The 22,684-nt window shown below is 45.4% G+C and overlaps 1 protein-coding gene across 3 annotated transcripts in view; it reads right to left on the bottom strand.

Moving 5' to 3' along the window:
* Positions 1-22,684, bottom strand: part of REPS2 (RALBP1 associated Eps domain containing 2) — a 245,546-nt gene that overhangs the window by 165,607 nt on the left and 57,255 nt on the right. For 2 of the 3 annotated variants that reach the window (XM_021080774.1, XM_021080775.1), the window contains exon 2: positions 10,622-10,745. In XM_021080774.1, coding sequence (XP_020936433.1) covers positions 10,622-10,745 — 124 coding nt within the window. Of the gene's footprint in view, positions 1-10,621; positions 10,746-10,847; positions 11,301-22,684 lie in introns of those variants that run through there. The other variant, XM_021080776.1, reaches the window with a different exon arrangement.

The raw sequence follows: 22,684 nt of genomic DNA, 5'->3' as shown, positions 1-22,684 counted from the left end.
AAATTGCAAAAAGGGGAACTCAATGGCCAAAAGATGAATCACTTATGAGGAAAAATTCCAGAGCACTATATATAGATTAAATTTGATTTCAACACAATGAAGGTTCCTATAATAATGTCATGATAGAAAAATGCGACAGTTTAACAAGGTATTTTGGCTCGACATGTTTAAATGCTGTCAAATCAACGGCAGAACAAATTCAGGTTTTGGACATATCTCTCCACTTCAGTCTCTAGTTTGGCATCAAGTCAAAGGATGTGACATTATATAAATCAATATTAAGTGACAAACGGCAGTAGGCAAAACTTATATAATGCTTATTATATGCCAGACATTAGCTTAAGATCTGCAAATATTGACTCGGCTTTTGGAGGCTTTAGCCCCCTGTGTTCCCCTTTGCCTGGCAAAGCAATAAAGCAACTCTTTTTCCTTTAAAAAAAAAAAAAAGATCTGCAAATATTAACTTATTTAATCCTCACAACTCAATAGAGTAACGTGATCATTAGCCTTCTTTTATTAATGTGGAAACGAACTAGGAGGCGCTAAGATGACACAGCCCATCAGTGACAGCGCCGGCGCTTCACCAGCCAGAGCTGCTGCCCTCCAGGAAGGCCCCTCGTTCCCAGGGAAAACTTACCGAATGGGACAGTTTCTAACCCTATGTGACTGCTTAAGGAATTTTCACATTCTCCAGTTGTCTTTTCATAATGGTATAAGGAAAACGGGATCAAGTTAGAACAATCAGTCCAACGTTCAGGCAGATTTTACTGTCAAAACCATCAGCCACACTCACAATGCCACAAAGAGCTGAAATGCAACAATCTGGTATATTTACTTAGCTTTCAAATTTCTGACAAAAATATTCTGCAAAAGGCAACGATACTTTGGCGTACTTCTAGTTCTCGGCACAGCAAATCGTACACAATAACACAGCACAAAGAATGCCAAAAATGAGTGTAATATTATGGATTATGCGTAATGAGTTGCATCTGTATCCATTGTTCAGGCTAACACTCATCAGTGTGCCTTCATCTTCCCGTAGCTCGCTTTTCCAAAAACACAGCTGCACTTCCAATGATTGATGCTGTGCTAGAGCCAGAAAACATCTTAGCAACAGCAAGCAAGTATCCTAGCTCCCCAGGCAAAGAAGGCCCCTGGTTGTCTAATATCTACTTCATGTTTATTTTTAGTTGCTATGTCCACATTTGATTCAAAGAAGTAGGCAATATGACAAATCCCTGCGTGATCAATCAGCCAAGGGCCCAAGAGACATAAATAGAATAACCAATCTGGAAAATTAAACCAGGACTTTCCTCTAAAGACAGGAGGGCCGCCATTTTTAATGTTTTAATAGTTCCTAACCCCCGGCAGCTCTCTAGCACTTGAGGCGGGAATGGACTGCAAAAGAAAAAAAGGCAAAAAAAAAAAGAAAATCTAGATTGCTAGTAAATCAAAGATAAGCTAATCATACAGTTCTCTTCTCAGAAAGGTACCTTTTTCAGTTCAGTCTGTGAAAAGGATCTAGGAGTTCCCATCGTGGCTCAGGGGTAACGAACCTGACTAGCATCCATGAGGATTTGGGTTCGATCCCTGGCCTCGCTCAGTGGGTTAAGGATCTGGCATTGCTGTGATCTGTGGTGTAGGGAGCAGACGCGGCTCAGATCTGATGTTGCTGTGGTTGTGATGCAGGGCGTCGGCGACAGCTCCGATGCAGCCCCTAGCCTGGGAACCCCCAAATGCCGCCGGTGCGGCCCTAAAAGACAAAAAGATAAGGAAAAAAAAGGGGGGGTCTAAAAGGATGGAACAAGATCACATAAAATAATCTGCACCCTAATCTGCCGAAAGGATGATTCTACTTCCAAGCACGATTTGAGGGAGAAAAGAAGTAAATGCTCAGCATCTGTAAGCCCCCTGACTGGCGTTGAGTTGCACTGGTGTTCAAAAGATAACTGCAGGAACAATGGAACACGAACACGTCCGAAGTCCATCGACTATGACACCAGGGCTCACAGACGCCCGAGGACACCATTCGTCACACCCTCTACTTCCTCAGCCCCGGCACGGCTCCAGGACGCTTCACCTGGGAAAGAATCCCTCTCCCCCAGAGAGCAAAAGGCAAAAGAGAGCAGAATTTCTCTTGTACTCACTTAATGTAGTTTGTTATTTGGTTGGTTTTGTTTTTGGTTTTTTCTGTTTAAGGCCACACCTGCAGCATATAGAGATTCCCAGGCTAGGGGTCGAATCGGAGCTGCAGCTACCAGTCTACACCACAGCCACAGCAACTCAGGATCCAAGCCAAGTCTGTGACCTACACCACAGCTCACGGCAAAGTCAGATCCTTAACCCGCTGAGTGAGGCCAGGGATCGAACCTGCAACCTCATGGGTCCTAGTTGGGTTTGTTAACTGCTGAGCCACGAAGGGAACTCCACTTCATGTGGTTTTAAATCTCTCTCACTTAACAGAATTGCAACCATATATAATGATATTCCTATCACTGAAAACTCTAAAGGAGGCACTATTTTCCTTAAGCTGCTGCAAGCCTTTAAAAAGTGGAAAGTAGGAGCTCCCTTTGTGGCGCAGTGGTTAACGAATCTGACTAGGAACCCTGAGGTTTCGGGTTCGATCCCTGGCCTTGCTCAGTGGGTTAAGGATCTGGCGTTGCCGTGAGCTGTGGTGCAGGTCGCAGATGCGGCTCACATCCGGTGTTGCTGTGGCTGTGGTGTAGGCCGGTGGCTGCAGCTCCGATTGGACCCCTGGCCTGGGAAGCTCCATATGCTGTGGGAGCGGCCCAAGAAATGGCAAAAAGACAAAAAAAATAAAAAATAAAATAAAAAGTGGAAAGTAAAACTCTAGTTTGCAAGTGTGTGGTCTAAATGTTGTTCCCTAGTCATGTATGTACACCAAATTTAATAGTGCAACTGTATTAGAAATTAATCAAGTATCTGCTATCCAGTGACTTATGTCAAGTAATCAGATATGATCTATTTGTCGAGTAGCTGGTTAGAATCGTCTCTCCCAAACTGAATTAATGCACCGGAAATCGATTAAGAGTTCAAAGTAAGTATTCACAGCGGCCAAGGACACAATGAGCACAGCAATCATTTCCTTCATAATGGGCTGTTAGGTTGTGTCCTTTGAACACAGAAACACTCTGTATATTAAATAGAAATAACTGTTTTTTCCCTTCCATGAAGAAAACTAGGCCTCTCCTTTTTTAAACATGTGACCCTCTAAGGGAAAAATTCTTATTTTGCCATGTTTGATGGAATATGAATATAAGAAATATTTCTATCTCCTCGATCCATTAGAAAAAACATAAATAGCATAAATGCAGTAACAAATAGCCAATTTCAAAAGGGCAAGGCGGGACTGGGCAGAGAGCTCCTGTCCCATCTAAAGTGACACCTGCTGTCACTGCCCTCCAACACTGTCCACTACAAATATAATGTCAGCCACATATGGAATTATAAATTGTGTAGTAGCTACATTACCAAAAAGTGAGGGTTTCTGTTTGTTTTTTATTCTTTTTCTGCTGGACCTGCAGCATGTGAAAGTTCCTGGGCCAGGGACCGAATCTGAGTGGCAGCCGCAACCTACACCATAGCTGTGGCAATGCCAGATCCTTAACCCACTGTGCCACAGCAGGAACTCCACAAAAAAGTTTTTTTTTTCAGGTTGATGTTTAAGATTATTTTTAACGCTTTTTTAAATGAAGCAGCCAGTGACAAAAATACAAATGCTGTATGGTTTCACTTACGTGAAGGATCAACGCTCAAACTCACAGGAACAGAAAGAATAGTGGGTGCCAGCGGCTCTGGGGAGGGGAACGGGGAGTTGTTTAATGGGGGTGGAGTTTCCATTTGGCAAGGTGGGAAGATTGGTTATACAACCATGTGAATATACTTAACACTACTGAACTGTATACTTGAAAAGGGCAAATTTTATGTTATTTGTATTCTTTCACCATTAAAAATTGTTTCAATTTTTAAAAAAGCCAAAAAGATACAGGTGAAATTAATATATTTTGACCCAATGTTGTCAATTACCACATGTGAGCAACATAAAAATTAATAACATAGTTTACATTCTTTTCTCAGACTAATGCCTCGAACCCCCATGTGTATTTACCTGTTCCACAGACCTCAATTCAAATACACTGCATGTCAAGCACTCAGTAGCCACAGTAGTAGGGCTACCGGCTACCCCACTGCAACAGCACAGTTTGGCTGATGGTTGCCATAAAGAAATGCCAACTGGGGAGTTCCCGTCGTGGCGCAGTGGTTAACGAATCCGACTAGGAACCATGAGGTTGCGGGTTCGGTCCCTGCCCTTGCTCAGTGGATTAACGATCCGGCGTTGCCGTGAGCTGTGGTGTAGGTTGCAGACGCGGCTTGGATCCCGTGTTGCTGTGGCTCTGGCGTAGGCTGGTGGCTACAGCTCCGATATGACCCCTAGCCTGGGAACCTCCATATGCCGCGGGAGCGGCCCAAGAAATAGCAAAAAGACAAAAAAAAAGACAAAAAGACAGAAAAAAAAAAAGAAAAGAAACGCCAACCATTATAGCCAGAAATCTGGATTTAACTAAGAAATACTATAACGTTAAATGTCAACAATTTACTGATTTCGTTTCAAATTATGTAAGAAGTATTTTATATGGAAGGATGACTTACACAGATCTTAGGTGTACCATCTGAAGACTTGTGACAAATGCATATATAAGCACATAGCCAAGACCCAGATTAAGAGAGATTTCCATTATACAGAACTACCTGAGTTAGGGAGTTCTCGTTGTGGCTCAGTGGGTTAAGAACCCAACACAGCATTCCTGAGGATGTGGGTTCGATCCCTAGCCTCTCTCAGTGGGTTACGGATCCAGCATTTCCAAAAGCTGTGGTGTAGATCGCAGATGTGGCTCAGATCCTGCGTTGCTGTGGCTGTGGTGTACGCTGGCAGCTGCCAGCACCAATTCGACCCCCAGCTTGGGAACTTCCACGTGCCATGGCTGTGGCCCTAAAAAATAAAATAAAATAAAGTTCTCCAGGTGATTCTTAAATGCAGACAATGTTGGGAACCAAAGCCTGAGAAACATGACTTCTGTAACTATCCCCCAGGAGTTCCAACTGTTTGACCTTATAGAGTGACAGATGATCAAGACTCACTCCCCAGAGTGCCCACGGTGGCACAGTGGGTTAAGAATCCAACTGCAACAGCTCAGGTCACTGCAGAGGCTCGGGTTCCACCCCCAGCTCAGCACAGTGGGTTAAAAGATCCAGCATTGCTGCAGCTGCAGTGTAGGGCGCAGCTGAGACCCGGATTCAATCTCTGGCCCAGGGAACTTCCGTATGTCAGGTGTGTGGCCACAAAAATAAAAATTAAAAAAAAAGACAAGACTCACTCCCCGTGCATAGGTATTTACCTCCTCATTCATTCACTCGTTCATTCGACAGGCAAGCGCTGTATGCCCACAAGTCCCCACAAGGAAGGGGTTAAGAGATGCTCCTCCCGCCCATCCAAGGACTACCCAACACCCTAGGGATGTAAACTTTCCTTTTAAGTTCCTATTTACTTTTTGGTCCACACCTGAAGCATGTGGAAGTTCCTGGCCCAGGGATCAAACCCACACCACAGCAGTGAAAACACTAAACCCTTAACCACTAGGCCACAAGGGAACTCCAAAGTTACCACTCTTTTTGTTTGTTTGTTTAATGGCCACACCTGAGGCATGTGGAAGTTCCTGGGCCAAGGACTGAATCCAAGTCGAAGCTGCAACCTATGCCACAGCTGAGGCAATGCCAGATCCTTTAACCCACTGTGCCAGGCTGGGAATCGAACCCATGCCTCCATAGCAACCTGAGCTGCTGTAGGTGAATTCTTAAGCCATTGTGCCATAGCAGGAACTCCAAAGTTACTGTTTACTCCTGATTAGGCATTTTACAATTCTGAAAGGATAGATATTAATTTGTAGGAAACTGTTAGCTAACAAATACTTCTTGTTAAGAGCAATGCAAAAGAATTTTATCTTAGAAAACTATACAACAACCCAGTTATAGTTTTATTGCACTGTAGGGCATTAATCATTTTTATATGTAATTTAACAATCGTATTTCGGCCTTATTTCTTTCCATGACTATAAATACCTCTGACCCTCCTACACTTTCCTGAACCAGATTTACTATATGCTGGCTCCTTTGCTAATGAATTAATTTGACAGGACACACTCGAAAGAATCCTGAAGGATGAGAAGGTACCAGCATGTGAAGGAGAGGCGGGGAGAAGAGACCACTAGCAAGCCAAGACCTCAAGGTGACATGGTATTTCCTACAGCAGGATGAGGTGACTCAGAAATGGCTAGAAGAGAGTTCCCATTGTGGCTCAGCAAGTTATGAATCCGACTAGTATCCATGAGGATGCAGGTTCGATTCCCAGCTTTGCACAGTGGGTTAAGGATCCAGTGTTGGCATGAGCTGTGGTGTAGGTCTCAGATGTGGCTCGGATCCTGCGTTGCTGTGGCTGTGGTATAGGCCAGCGGCTACAGTTCCAGTTCGACCCCTAGCCTGGGAACCTCCATATGCTGTGGGTGCGGCCCTAAAAAGCAAAAAAAGAGACAAGAAAAAGAAAAGAAAAAAGAAATGGCTAGAAGGCCAGTGAGGCCGGAGGAGAGATTACAAGCAAGAAGAAGAGGTTTGAGATAAGGATGCACAAGTAGGCAGAGACTAGATTATGAGGGCCTTACAGATCAGTGTAGGGACTTTGAATTCAGTACTGTGCACAACAAGCAACCACTAGAAGATTTTAGGAAGCAGGATAAAAAGATCTGATGGCTAAATTTGGAAAGACCACTCTAACTGCTGGGCGGGAAAAGAGACTGGAGTGGAGAAGAGAGAAGGCCAAGAACCCGATGGCGAGGTCACCGTGGTATTCAGGTGAGTGGCTGAAGGTGGCCTGGTCGAGCAGGAGAGAGAAATGGACGGAGCGGCCAGTGACACTGGAGCCACACGGGCAGGACTTTTGATGGATTTTACCTGGGGCTGAGGGAAAAGGGGGACTCGAGAACGGTTGCTATGTTCCCAGCTTAGGCAGCTGTGTATGGCGGGGGGATTTAGCAAAATGGAAAGGCGAGGGGTTGGAGCTTAACACACATGTACACACGGCACGCGGCATGCATGAAGCCAGGGTGTGACTCTCGCAGAAGAAAGGGTGGACTCCCAACTCCCTGGGTGCGAGAGGGCTACCGCAGCCTCTGAGAGCACCTCCTCACAGCGCATTCTCTTTGGCCTTCAAGGTTTGCGCCATCAAACATGAAACCAATCGATTTCAAGCAACAAACTGGAAAATGCCAAGTGGCAGCTCAAATCTTTGCTCAATCTTTCCCTCATTCTTACTTAACATATGCTGATGGCCAAAAGCTACCATTTAATAAATCTTTCTGGAGTTCCCGTCGTGGCGCAGTGGTTAACAAGTCCGACTGGGAACCATGAGGTTGCGGGTTCGGTCCCTGGCCTCGCTCACTGGGTTAACGATCCGGCGTTGCCGTGAGCTGTGGTGTAGGTTGCAGATGTGGCTCGGATCCTGCGTTGCTGTGGCTCTGGCGTAGGCCGGTGGCTACAGCTCCGATTCAACCCCTAGCCTGGGAACCTCCATATGCCGCGGGAGTGGCCCAAGAAATAGCAACAACAACAAAAAACAAAAAATAAAAATAAAAAAAAATAAATCTTTCTGAAGGAAGACAATTCAGAATCAACGCTGCTCTGAGCATACTTAAACATTCATAATACAAAATTTTTTTAATTTTAATTAAGAAAAAAGCCAGAGGTAAAAGGCAGCATCAGCATTTGTAAAATACAATGGAGAAAGCCTTATATTTGGGAAAAGGGTTAATCCTTTAAACAAGAGATCATTTAGACAATCTGTCCCATGCCCTCTCCCCCCAGGAAATCAAGCTGTAGAGCTGAGCACAAACCAGGTAAAAGCCTTCAGTCTCACTGAACGAATATAAGCGACAAAGGGGTCAGAAGTTTACTCTTTTCTACAAAAAAGCAGCTCTTGACTTTTCCAGAAGATGAAGGTGGAAAATAGTACAATAAAGCTTAACGACCATTTACAATGGGATGGAAATTATTGGCGCGAACCACAAATCCAAATTCGGCCAACAGTAACCTTAATCACAGCAAATGACTGATAGACACCAAACCTGCCACTGAAACAACACTCCACCAAGAAACCTGTTTCAAGGAACCAAATTATGTAAAACCAAGAGATGCTTCTGGGGAAGCATTTTTTTTCCCATTCAGAAAACATTTCATGATTATAGATTAGAGTCAGCATCTTACCGAACAGAAATGATAATCAAGAAGAGACCACTCTGGGAGTTCCCGTTGTGGCTCAATGGCTAACGAATCCGATTAGTATCCATGAGGACACAGGTTCGATCCCTGGCCTCGCTCAGTGGGTTAATGATCTGGCGTTGCCATGAGCTGTGGTGTAGGTCACAGATGCGGCTCGGATCCCACGTTGCTGTGGCTGTGGCATAGGCCAGTGGCTATGGCTCCAATGGGACCCCTAGCCTGGGAACTTCAATATGCCGCGAGTACAGCCCTAAAAAGACCAAAAAAAAAAAAAAAAAAAAAAAAAAAAGGAAGAAGAGGCCACTCTGCAGAGCAACAAAGAGCACCTGGGAACTGAAAGCAGGGCTCCCGGCTCCAAACAGGCAAGTTATTCAACCCCTTAACTTCAATATGCACATCTGTAAGATCCGGACGGTAACAGCTCCAGGGCAGGGACTTCCAGGGCTCACTCTAGCCAGTTCTCCTCTCCTCGCAGGCACATGAGGGAACCAGTCTCCTGAATGTGCTCTGCAGGTCAGCGGATCGCCATGGCAAGTTCTGGCCAAGGCACTGTGCGCAGCCGTAACCTCAGTCACGTCCAGGCCATTGAACTGCTAGGCTGGGAAGCTATTTCTCTGGGGTGGCAATTACAGGAACAGGTGCTGCGTAGGAGGTGCCACAGGAGAAAGCAGCCAGGACCGCAGAGCTACTGCACGGAGGGTCACCCTGACCCACGCAAAGCAGGAGGGCCTTTGTTCTGTGAAGGCACTGAGATTTCGGTGGCGTTTCTGATCACAGCTTACGCTGGGCGTGTAAACTGACACAAAGAGCAAACTTAGGTGGATGTCATAAGCACTACTTGAGACCGGGTCTGGCACAGACTAAGCCTCTAATAAAGACTAGCGGGATAATCGAGGCCTCCTGGTGGTTAGTATAAAAGGGCTTCTTTTCCCAGAGTCAAGCTCTCAGAATCTTTTCAGCTATGTGGAGCTGTCCTGTAAGGTTACCATGGACAAGCCGTAAATCCTAAACCCAGTCCGAGGTCCTCCAGGGGGGGTCACAGGACAAGTAAGAACGGTTGAGTGATTTTTTTTTTTGTCTTTTTTTGCTTTTTTAGGGCCACACTGGTGGCATACGGCGGTTCCCAGGCTAGGGGTCAAATCGGAGCTGTAGCTGCCGGCCTACCCCACAGCCACAGCAACGCCAGATCCGAGCCGACACCACAGCTCACGGCAACGCTGGTGCCTTAACCCACTGAGCAAGGCCAGGGATTGAACGATGCTCATGGATACTAGTCAGGTTGATCACTGCTCAGCCACAAAATGAACTCCCCACTGAGTGATTTTTATCTCAAAGTGAGGAAAAGGAAAACGTTCCTGAAGAGCCGTGTGGACATAAGAAGGTAATTCACATCAGAGTGAATTAACAGAGAAACTCAGCACATTGTCTGAATAATCAGCTTCTTCAAACAACTTTGCCAAACCAGGAGTGAAGCAGCACAAATGACGCTAAGAGTTTGGGGCTTAGCTTTTGGTTTACACGGTGGAAAGTGCTCAAGTATATGGTGGGTCAGGGCAGGGATGGCGAGATAAGAAAATGTTAAATCAAAACTTTGCAAAAATAGGCAGTTCTCTTGTGGCTCAACAGGTTAAGGACTTGGCCTTGTCACTGCAGTGGCCTGGACTGCTGCTATGACCCAGGTTCAATCCCTGATCCAGGAATTTTTACATGTTGTGGACGCAGCCAAAAAGAAAAAAAAAAGAAAAGAAAAAGCTTTGCAAGAATAAATTCATTCTGCCAAACTTTTGGTAGCCCCAAAGTACTTCATCATCAGAAACGTGCTTTGGGAACTGGAGGATCAAAAGGTGACCATATCTGATGTGACAGGCAGGGACAGAAGAGAGAGGGAAGGGGCATTTCCACCGAAACTCTCCTAGTTACTCATCGACATCAGACATTCCTCAAGTGGAAAATTAAGCTGAATGTTATTCTTTTGCCACCGGCTCTAGAATTCCCGTCCCGATCTTTTCTTGCTCAAGAACAAAATCTATTTTAACTGCAAGTCAGTTAAAAGGAACTAATCTCAGGCCACTCTTTGAATTTTCTTTCCCATTAAAAAAATAAGTAAATAACCCAAGACACCTGCTAAGTTTTATTATATTTTACAGAAGATATGGAAGAAGAAAGGAGAAATTCCACCCATGGTTACAGAACAGGCCTTAAACCCACTAAAAATGGTTCTCAGGAACAAGAAACCTGCCATGGATAATAACAGGTATAAATGGGAGATACTTACCACATTTAATACTCTCTATCCGCACTGGGAGGCCAGACTGTGCTGCAGCAATTAATTTCAAGGCAACGTAAAACTGGGTCGGACCAAAATAGCCAACCCGCTTGGCACCACACAGTTCTGTGATCTGAAAACAGACAAGAAAAGGGATGCTGAAAACTCCATTTCATAACAGGACAATGAGAAAAGATAGATGAGGAAATCTCCAGGATTTCACAGGGTAACTAACCCAAAAGTCCCTGGAGAAACTATGTGCGCATGCTGGTCGATTTCTCTTTCTTCCCGTTCGCAGGGAGGTTTTCAATTTGGATAATTGAATTCTACCTACTCAGGATGTTTCAGGACTGGGTGATTATTCACGTTCTTTCAAAGACAAAAATAAAGGTGACAAAGGATGACGGTTAATCTTGTTACAAAAGAGAGTGACTTGATTTTCAGGGGGTGGATTCTAATGTACAAAGTCTAGAAAGTCACCCAGGTGCAAAGAGAACAGATTCGTCATTACCACTACTTACGCATTTTTCTGGATGATCAAAATTAAAAGTGGGTTTATACCTTTTGAAGTTCTCCTACACCCACGGCCAATTAATTAATCTTTGACAAGGGAGACAAGAATATACAATGGGAAAAAGGCAGTCTCTTCAGCAAATGGTGTTGGGAAAGCTGGACAGTCACATACACATCCCAGAAGTTAGAACACTCCCTCCCCGCAAGCACAAGAAGAAACTCAAAGGGCTTCAAGACTGAAACTTAAGACATGACACCATAAAGCTCCTAGAAGAGAACATAGGCAAAACATTCTTGGACAGAAATCATAAAATGTTTTCTTAGGTCACTTTCCCAAGGCAACAGAAGTAAGGGGGTGTGGGATGGAAATCCTCTAAAATTGGATTGTGATGATCATTGCACAACTATCAAGGTAATAAATTCACTGAGTAATAAAAAAAAGGGGGGGGAGGCAACAGAAATAACGACGGGACCTCATCAAACTTCTAAACTTTTGCAGAGGGAAGGAAACCATCAACAAAACGAAAAGACAACCTACAGAATGGGAGAAAATATCTGCAAACAGTGCCACCAACGAGGGCTTAATTTCCAAAATATACAAGCAGCTCATACAACGCAACAACAAAACAACAACAAATAACTCAATCAAAAAATGGGCAGAAGACCTAAATAAGACCTTTCTGCAATGAAGACATGGATGGCCAGAAGGCGCAGGAAAAGGTGCTCAACATCATGAATTACTACAGAAATGTAAATCAAAACTACAGTGAGGTACCACCTCACGTGGGTCAAAATGACCATCATTAAAAAGTCTACAAAGGGAATTCCTGTTGTGGCTCAGAAGCAGCGAATCTGACTCTCATCCATGAGGACACAGGTTCGATCCCTGGCCTTGCTCAGTGGGTTAAAGGTCCAGCATTGCCATGAGCTGTGGTGTAGGTTACAGATGAGGATTGGATCTGACGTTGCTGTGCCTGTGGCTACAGCCAGCGGCTACAGCTCCAATTCAACCCCTGGCCTGGGAACCTTCATATGCCACGGGTGCAGCCCTAAAAAGACCCAAAAAAAAAAAAAAGTTGACAAATAGCAAATGCTGGAGAGGGTGTGAAGAAAAGGGAACCCCATACGCTATTGGTGGGAATGTAAATTGGTGCAGCCGCTATAGAAAACACTGTGGAGGTTTCCTAGAAAACTGAAACTAGAACTATCTTACGATCCAGCAATCCCGCGCCTGGGCATATACCCAGACAAAACTATAATTCAGATAGATCCATGCACCCCTATGTTCACTGCACCACTGTTTACAATAGCCAAGACATGGAACCATACTAAATGTCCATCAACAGAGGAATGGATAAAGAAGATGCGATATATATATATATATATAGATATATAGATATACACACACACATATGTGTGTGTGTATACAATGGGATACTACTCAGCCATAAAAAAAACTGAAATAATACCATTCGCAGCAACATGGATACAACTAGAGATGATCATACTAAGTGCAGTCAGAAAGAGAAAGACAAATACCATATGGTATCATTTATATGCGGAATCTATAATATGACACATGAATTTATCTAAGAAACAGAAACAGGTTCACATGCATAGAGAACAGATTTGTGGGTGCCAACGGGGAGGGGGTTGGGGATCTGAGCTATTATATATAGGATGCATAAACAACAAGGTCCTACTGTACAGAGCAGGACACTATATTCAATATCCTATGATAAACCATAATAGAAAATATTGGAAATAAAGAATACATATATACATATACAACTGAATCACTTTGCTGTTATAAATCAGCTATACTTCAATTTTTAAAAACTGTAGATAAAGTTCTTAGGTAAGGAGTTCCCGTCGTGGCGCAGTGGTTAACGAATCCGACTAGGAACCATGAGGTGGCGGGGTTCGATCCCTGGCCTTGCTCATTGGTTTAACGATCCAGCGTTGCCATGAGCTGTGGTGTAGGTCGCAGACGTGGCTCGAATCCCGCGTTGCTGTGGCTCTGGCGTAGGCTGGCAGCTACAGCTCCGATTCGACCCCTAGCCTGGGAACCTCCATATGCCGCAGGAGTGGCCCAAGAAATGGCAAAAAGACAAAAAAAAAAAAAAAAAAGTTCTTAGGTAAAAGAATTTCCTAAGCATTAAAATTACATCTTGAGGAGTTCCCTGGGGGCTCAGCAGGTTAAGGATCCAGTGTTGTCATTGCTATGGCTCAGGTTGCTGCTGTGGCATGGGTTTATACCTGATGCAGGAACTTCTGCATGCCACAGCTGTGGCTAAAAAAAAAAAATACATCATGAGTGCTCACTTCAGAGAAACAAAGAAGTACTACACACACAAATATTATTGCAGACCTTAAACTAACATGATGTACTATCGGTAGTTTAAAAATAACAAATTAAATATTCAAGGACTCTTTAAAAGTTATTTCAAAGTAACAGATGCTAAAAAGTTCAAATAATAGTAGGAGTTTCCACTGTGGCACAGCAGGATCGGTGGCAGGAGCCCAGCAAAGTGGGTTACAGATCCAGCTGCAGCTGCAGGAGAGGTTGCAACTGCAGGTCAGATTTCATCCCTGGCCAGGGAACTCCATATGCCTTGGGGTGGCCAAAAAAGGGGAAAAAAAAGTTCAAGTAATAGTAAATGGGGGTGAAGAACTAAAAAGCACCCCCACTTCCTATGCCCCCAGAGGAAAACAGTATGTTCTTCTGGAAATGTTCTCCGCACACATACATATAAAACACACACCTGTGTTTCTCCTATTGTTTATTCAGGCATTTTACAAATAGAATATCATATACAGTTTTGCAACTTGTTTTTCATGGAGCATTATCCCTTCATATTTTTCTCTAACAGCACAGTGAAAATTACTGCATTATTTTAACAACCCCATAATATTCTGCTATAAAGATATATTGTGCTGTGCGTTTTTTTAATTATTATTATTAGTTGGTCCTTATGGATGGACTTTGAGATTTCGAATAATTAAATACTAGAAGCACTTTCAGCATAAACTACAAACAGCCATGAAGTAATCTTAAGAAAATTCCTATAAAAATTCAACCAGGATGTCAGCAAAAAATGGCAGAATAGGCAACACTGTAAATCAACTGTACTTTAATAAAAATTTTAAAAATGTTTTAAATTAAAAAACAAGTATAATGAAGAAAATAATGATCACTTCTAAACCTACCATACAGAGAAATCTACCATTAAAATGTTGGCACAACTCCCTCTAGTCTTCCAAAAAATAAGGTCAGCTTAGCATCATTATGTCTATTCCATCCAGGATTATTTTATTCCTGTAACCATAAACCATGAGTGTTTCCTCTTTTAAAAAATTAATTAATTAATTAATTTTTTTAAAAAAAGGCAGAATGAGGGCCTCCAGAAATTTTCTCCTCTGGAATTCCCATTGTGGCGCAGCAGAAATGAATCTGACTAGTATCCATGAGGATGCAGGTTCGATCCCTGGCCTTGCTCAGTGGGTTAAGGATCCGGCACTGCCGTGAGCTGTGGTGTATAGGTCACAGATGAGGCTCGGATCCCGAGTCGCTGTGGCTGCGGCATAGGCCAGCAGCTGCAGCTCCAATTGGACCCCCAGTCTGGGAACTTCTGTATGCTGCAGGTGCGGCCCTAAAACGCAAAAAAAAAAAGAAAAAAGAAAAGAAAGAAAGAAAGCTATTCTCTCCTCCATCAGAGCAATGAGAAACCAACTAAAATGGACAGAACTCTGGAAATGAAAGCAAAAGCTTGTGTCTTCAGGTCAATTTCCAGAGACTTTAAGTGATTATCCTTTATAATTCTTACCACTTTAGATAGAGGCTGTTTCACTGGGAAGAAGGTCTGCTGAGTTTCTCACACTGCCATTCCAAAGGTCTCGACTCTCCCAGATTCATTCTTGGGGAGAGAAGCGATAGGCTACTACGTAAAGAAAACAGCTCTTGGAGTAAAGGACTTGGTCCGAACCCTGGCCCTAGCACTCATCCGCTGTCTGTACAGCCTGAGGCAAGTTACTTAACTCTTGGGCCTCAGTCTCCCCATACATGTAAACAGGTACCTACCCCATGAAGGACAAAACAGCAGTGCTGACCACAGTGTCCATTCAATAAACACACCGCTGCCTAATTTTTTGGTCCACCTGCTTATTTTATCCCCATTTCAGCTGAGGAGCTTTGGAAAAATAAAGATATCTAGCCTCCACACCCCAAAATTCTGCTTCAACTGGCCAGTGGTATGGCCCAGGCATGGCTAGCTTTGTAAAGCTCTCAAGGTAATTCCAATGTGCAGCCAAGGTTGGGAGTCGCCGCTCTTTGGTCACCTCATTCTTTCTCCAGGCTTCAGGGACCACCAAACACTCACGACCACCAAACCCCTCCCTCCTAACCTAACACCTCAGACATTTCATGCACTTTTCCAAAACCCTCCAGGACATCTCTGTGTGGATACCCTAGGCCACCCCAAGCATAACATAGTAAGTCCTACTCATGTGCCCGGCCCCACATCTCCTTGGACCTGCTCATCTTCCGGCAGCCTGTGCCTCAGTTACTGGCGTCAGCCATCCCATAGCCCAAATCAGAACCTTCTCTGCGACGCTACCCATACCCAGTCGGTTCTACCAAACCATCTCCCAAATCAAGGCTATCTTCCTCTTTGCTGCACCTTAAGCCTTCTTCATATCTCACCTGGCTATTGTGACACTTTTTTAAAAAAATAAAGTTCATACATTTAACTGCATAGGGACAGGTTTCTTTTCTCTCTTTTTTTTTTTTTTTTTTTTTTTTTTTGTCTTTTTGCCATTTCTTGGGCCGCTCCCGCCGCATATGGAGGTTCCCAGGCTAGGGGTCTCATCGGAGCTGTGGCCCCCGGCCTACGCCAGAGCCACAGCAACGCGGGATCCGAGCCGCGTCTGCAACCTACACCACACCTCACGGGAACGCCGGATCCTTAAGCTACTGAGCAAGGCCAGGGATCGAACCTGCCACCTCATGGTTCCTAGTCGGCTTCGTTAACCACTGCGCCACGATGGGAACTCCTCTTGTTTTTAACTTTATAGTAAAAAATAATTGAAAAATAGTTGGCATTCTTTCAACAAAGGGGGCAGGCATCAATCCTGAGAGGGATAAAGAACCCCCAAGTGTGACTTTCAGATAACAGTGTCGGTTTTCCTCAAGTATGCAAAGTAGGCATCAACACTTATTATCAGAATTTGTTTCCAGAAGAAATGTTGCACTTGAAACTTAAAGAACTTTTTTTCTACTAATTTATATATTTAGCTTTTTGTTGAAGTGTACTATTCATAGAGAAACGCATAATATACAAGCAGAAGAACATAAAAACAAGGGTACAGTATATAGTTAGATGTGTTTTCACAAATTGAATACAACTGTGTAACAGGTGCCCAGATCAAGAAATAAATTATAAGACTTCTAGAAGCCACCCTTCGTAGTTCCTATCAATCACTACCCACATGTCACTTTCCTATCTTCTGACACTAGAGATTAGTTTTGCTTGTTTCTGAATTTATTTGTGACATTCTTCCAAGTCATTGAGTGCAACTGTGGTTCACTCATTTTTGCTGCTATGCAGTCCTTGTGCGAACACCCCACAAACTATTTCTCCTTTTGCCACTGGACATGTGTACGGTTTCCAGTTTGGATGGGAGGCTGGGGGTGGGGATACTCAAAGTTTCAACAGTCTGACCATCTGGTGCCCTGGAACCAGCCTCTAACCTAATTACCTAGAGGCTTTCCAAAAGCCTCATTAAAGTACCCATACACCTTTATTGCTCTTATCACAGGAAAGTCCAAGGGATTCTGGAGCTCTGTGCCAGCAACTGGGCTGAAGACCAAATATATATATTTGGAGTGTCTGTATGTACACACATACACACACACACACACACACTTGGTATATATCACACTAGGCCACTTACACATAACTGATTCTCTACTAGGCTAAGCCCCATGAAACAGGGAGACGTATGTATGTCTTGCTCATCAGTTTCTTTCCCTGTCATATCGCTTATGCTTAATAACCAGTGTTTGAATAAACAATGTTCTAGAACCTGCCTCTCTGCAGCTCACATCCGATTCCAGTTCAGCCTCCACAGTGCCTGCACAGCTTCTGTGGAAGAGCTGACAGTACTGGTCTCAATCTCATCTCAGCCTGCATGCCCACCGCCCTCAGGAGAAAACCCTGTGTCCTCAGGTCGGCACTCGAGTTCCTTCAGAGCCTGGCCCTGAGAGTTTCATCTCTAGCCAGACCCACGCGCACGCCCGCAGTGCCGCAGCTGCCTGGGCGTCGCCTGCTTTCCCACACACTCCCTGCCTGCGCAGTCCTGTGCCCTAAGGTACGCGGTGCAGACATCGGAAAGGAAACGGCCTCGCGGTCAAGGGTGGCCAGGCTGAAATGCAGCTTCCTCAAATGCAAGAGAGATACTAGCTCCCTCGTAAACGACGCTGAGGGGAAAAATGCAATCGTGTACCAGATGGGAGCTGCTGCTGTGGCACAACAGCATCGCGGCGGTGTCTCCGGAGCGCTGCGACGCAGGTTCAGTCCCCAGCCCGCACAGCGGGTTAAGGATCCGGTGTGGCCGCAGCTGTGGCATAGGTGGCAACTGCAGCTCGGATCTGATACCTGGCCTGGGAGCTCCACATGCTGAGGGGTGGCCAAAGAAAGAAAACAAAAATGTACTAAGTGAACCTTCCCAACGTTTAGTAACTATGGGGTTCCCTCCCATTCACCTAAAGTGGAACCTCCTCCCTCCCCACTAGATCCAAGCCAAATGTTACTGCTCGGGAGCTCCTTTCCAAGTCCCCAGGTACCGCCTGTTTTTCCAGTGTATTCCCCGACGATTCAAATGTCTCTCACATGATACATTATTGTCTTGGATTTGCTTCAGAATCAAAGCGGGGAAGGGGTAAGAGGAGAGAGAGAGTAGGGCCGAAACAAGCATGGCCAAGAGTTGAGCACTACTGACTGAAGTTGGGGGATGGGTTCATTTCCTACCCTTTACCTTTTTTTTTGTCTTTTGTCTTTTTTAGGGCCGCACCCTCAGCATATGGAGGTTCCCAGGCTAGGGGTCGAATCGGAGCTACAGCTGCCGGCCTACACCACAGCCACAGCAAGGCTGGATCCTTAACCCACTGAGCGAGGCCAGGGATCGAACTGCACCCTCATGGTTCCCAGTCGGATTCGTTTCCCCTGCGCCACAACGGGAACTCCGTCACAATACATTCTTTACTGTGAATATGTAAATTACTCATCTTCAGGTCCAAGCCTGCCTATACATGGGGGGGAAAAAATCAGTGTAGTTCTAACATCAATATAGTTGTCTTGCAGAATAAGTCCTAATATTAAGAAACTGTAATCCTTGCTATGTGAACGATTTAAAACTCTATTTCAAGCAGTATTAACTTATCAAGTTAACCTTCAGTTATTCCTTTACTGTAACTGCCATAAACTAGAATGCTCTTAACCAAGGGTAACAGAAATTGCTTCTACAACATTCACCATAGTACTTTGAGACTAAAAGCCGAATCCAAAACTAGTAAACCGCCTCGTTGACCTCAGAATCTGGCCTTTGCTCCCATATACCAATAGAATCACTGCTTTGCAGCCAATGGAGAATACACACACAAAAATGAGGTGAGCACATAGGTTACTCTTCTTGCTCTTTGTACACCAAACCTCCAAGAGCCATGCCAAGAACTTCCTGAAACAGCCAAGCCGCAAGGAAGCCTTTGGAACTTACACATGGAGCCTCATAAGCCTGAGACTTCTCAATCCAAAAAGCAGGTTGATTTTGTGAAGTTTTTTTTTTTTTCCTTTACTGAGGTTCATCATGTTCTAAGTCTAAATTCCCCATGGAAAAGCTCTAAATTGTGGGCAGAGATGTTTTAACGCAATCTCCCAGATACTCAACCAGCAGGAGATAACTTTTATGTAATTGCTCCTTCAAACTGTCCAGGTTGCCAAGATTTTCTCAAAATAAAGAAAAAACTCTACTCCTCTTTAGTCTAAACTCCCAATCTGCAACCTTCTCAGCTGGACCCATATTGGGTTACATATTGTGCAAATTTCTAACGCAGAACAAGAACCTGTGGATTCATGTTTGTTTTCTCAGGTGGAAGGCAAGAGATGAAGAAAAAGGAATGGATGAAATCAACTTCCTCACAGCCTACACTCAACTGTCGGGGTGCTGGATACGCATCAGAAAAATCCACCCACCATTTGGGAGGAACCTGGACCAAGTTCTGGAAGAAGACGGAAGGCCACTAAAATAGCTTCCCTCCTACCTCATCCTGAAAGATTAAGTGGCTGTGCTGAGTAATTAGTCCACGCCCGTTCCAGTTTGCCTGAAATAATTCTTTCTGAGCTGAAATGTAATAAATTTTCAAAACTGTTCAAAGGTTTAAATAAGCTTCTCTCTTTCGAGTACTTTTTTTTTTTTTTTCTGTCTTTTTAGGACCTCACCCGCAGCATATGGAGGTTCCCAGGCTAGGGATCTAATCGGAGCTGTAGCCGCTGGCCTACACCACAGCCACAGCAACGCAGGATCCAAGTCACGTCTACAACCTACACCACAACTCACAGCAACACTCGATCCTTAACCCACTAAGCAAGGCCAGGGATCAAACCCACAACCTCATGGTTCCTAGATGGATTCGTTTCCACTGCACCACAGTGGGAACTCCTCTTTCAAATATTGGCCCACTGAGCGAGGCCAGGGATAGAACCTGCATCTTCATGGATACTAGTCGGGTTCGTTACTGCTGAGCCACAACGGCAACTCCAGGGACCTGTGTTTTCTATTCTCTCTCTGCCGCAGCTGGCCAAGTTCAGGGTCTACTCCTTCAAGCCTTGCCCCCAGACTTGTGCAACCTCACTCCCCACCCGGCATATTTCCTCCATTATATCTTAGCAAACCAAGGTCACCCCCCGAGGCAAATGGGCTTCCAGAGCTCCTCGTTGCCCTTTCCTGTAAAATCCACACTCCCGAGCACGGTTTTGAGGCTCTCCCTTCTGGCCCGAACAACAAGCCCGTGTCTGTCTCCCCCCACCCCCACCCCCGCCACCACCCCGGCAACCATGCATTCAAGGCCTCAGCCTCTCCAGATGCCAACCCATCTCTCGACACAGCACAGCCGCGCAGGCCTCTGGGCACCTGGTGCGTCTCCCGCCTAGAAGCCAGACGGACATCTTCCCCTTCTCTACCCACACTCTTTCTTCAAATCACCTCAAGATAACTCTGGAAGCAGGGTCAATTCCGTATGATAGATCTTCTGCATTCCCACAGTCCGCAGCACTACCCTCCGGGCACGTCGCGAGCCTTGTAATAACACAGCACCATCAGCACTTTGGTCCGTGTCTCCCCTGAACCCCATCTCGTTCCCATACCCCTGGAGCGCCAGGCACAAGGCAAGAGGGGAGCTTTATCATTTGTGTCACCCAGGTCGCTTTCTCTGGCTGGCTATATACTCCGTTGCTCAATGAATGTTTGTTGAATTAATGAGTTTTCACAGCCTGTAGGAGCAGAACTCGCTTCTTTCTCTCATCTTGTAATTACTTTTACAAGTGGCTGCTAAATTGGCTTTAGTCATCTCACACTATATAGCCAAAAGAGTTCCCCCAGCGAATACCCCAGAACATTAACTGCTCTCTCTGTTCCCTCCAGGCTCAGCTAGGAGGGACCGCTCGCTCGGGGTCAAAGCACAAAGAACTCTAGCCTGGACCCCTGCCGATGAGCCCAGAACACATGCGCAGGACTCCAGCCACTCGGGGCTCTAAAGAGGCACTGCAGACCTAGACCTCTTGCTCCGGGCCTCCGCCCACTTAGCATCCCCACAGGAGTCATTGCCCCGCACCGGCCCCCTCAGAAACACACACAGACGAGAAGATGCAGAACTGGCTGCTAAGCTGTGCCTCCGCCTCGCAGGAAACAGCCGAAGAGTCAGGCCATAGCCTGGCTTTTCCTCTCCTCCTCATTTATACGTATTCAAAAGCAAGGGGGACGTTCGGTCCAGAGGGACCTGGGTGAGCCACCAAGAAAGTATGAACCCCCACGTCCAATCCCCCAACATGAGGCACACGCCTAAGCCGAACCACCACCCTGCCAAAGTGAGAACGGACACCCAGTGCTCAGGTGTCACTTCAGACGCGGCAGCCCTCTAATGCCGGGCAGCGCTCGTTAAAGTGCACTGAGCACCTCTGCACCGCAAGCACCGCACTCAGGGCCACGCCTGCAAGTGAGCCGTGGGGGAACAAAACAACTTACTCTTTTGTCTCTCATCCTCCCCCATCCCTTTTTCCTTCCTCTCCTCTGCTTCCTCCCTTTCCTCTAAAGAGTTTATGATTCACCTCCCCAAAGCCCACGCCCCCACCAACAGCACATCGGAGGAAGTCAACAGTATCATACAACGCACGGTCCATTCTCTCATTTCCTCTGCTGTCTTGCAAATGGCTGGAGGACTTCTCTCGTGGTGCAACAGGTCAAGGATCCAGCATTGTCACTGCAGCGGCCCGGGTCCCTGCTATGGCACAGGTTAGATCCCTGCCTGGGAACTTCCACATGCTGCAGGCATAGCCGCCCCCTCCCCCCCCCCAAAAAAAGAAAGAAAAAAAGAGTTTACGCCGGTTGTCCTGTAGAATGTTCCACACTTTGGATTTCACTTTCCTTAAGATAACATTCAAGTCAAACCTTTTTGGCAAGAACAGCACCCAGGTGAGACTGGGATATAGAAAGAGGCACGCATGATTGAGAGCCACAGCATTTTACAACAGCCCAGCACTGATCGCCAAGCTTGGCCATTTGGTCAAGGGGGTGACCACTCGATCTCTCCACTGCAAAAACCTGTTTTCACATAGGACTTTGAGACCATTTGAGCATTCTATCCCCTGACAAATCGGCATCTACCAAACTGGAATCCTAACACCAAAATCATAAGAGAGATGGGGATGGGGAGTTCTCTGATGGCCTAGTGGGTTGAGGCTCCTGCGTTCTCACCGCTGTGCTCTGGTTGCTGCTGTGCGGCGTAGGTTCAATCCCTGGCCCAGGAATTCCCACATACTGCCTGTGGGGCAGAAAAGAAAAAAAAATAAAAATTAAACAATTAACAAAAGAGAGAGAGAGAACCTGAAATAAACGTTGCAGTTCTCATTAAAAAAAAAAAAAAAGAACGAACGATGGGGATGCTATGTATTCCGTGAGGTAGGTGTAATTCTCTCCAGTTTATGCACAAGTAAACTGCAGAACTCAGAAAGTTAAATGAGACATTCAGGGTCACAAGTTCAGGGCCTGGACTCAAACCTCCATGTGCCTGGGTCCAAAAGTAAAGGTCTTTCCATTACATCGGGGTGGACGCTACCGCTCCCAGGCCAAAGCCGGCCCGCTGCCTGGCCTCGTAGGGCCCGCGAGCGCAGCGTGGTTTTACAGACGGACATGTGCTATCCGCGTGATGACACAGAACACTAACTTTGCGTCGTATGGGGTAAAATGTTATCCCCGAGACAGGAACTCCATGCTTCTTACTAGCACACC

The sequence above is a fragment of the Sus scrofa genome, chromosome X (assembly GCF_000003025.6).
Source record: "Sus scrofa isolate TJ Tabasco breed Duroc chromosome X, Sscrofa11.1, whole genome shotgun sequence".
Lineage (NCBI taxonomy): Eukaryota > Metazoa > Chordata > Mammalia > Artiodactyla > Suidae > Sus > Sus scrofa.
Note: the sequence above shows the minus strand (reverse complement) of the source record. Positions and strands in the feature narration are given on the sequence as shown.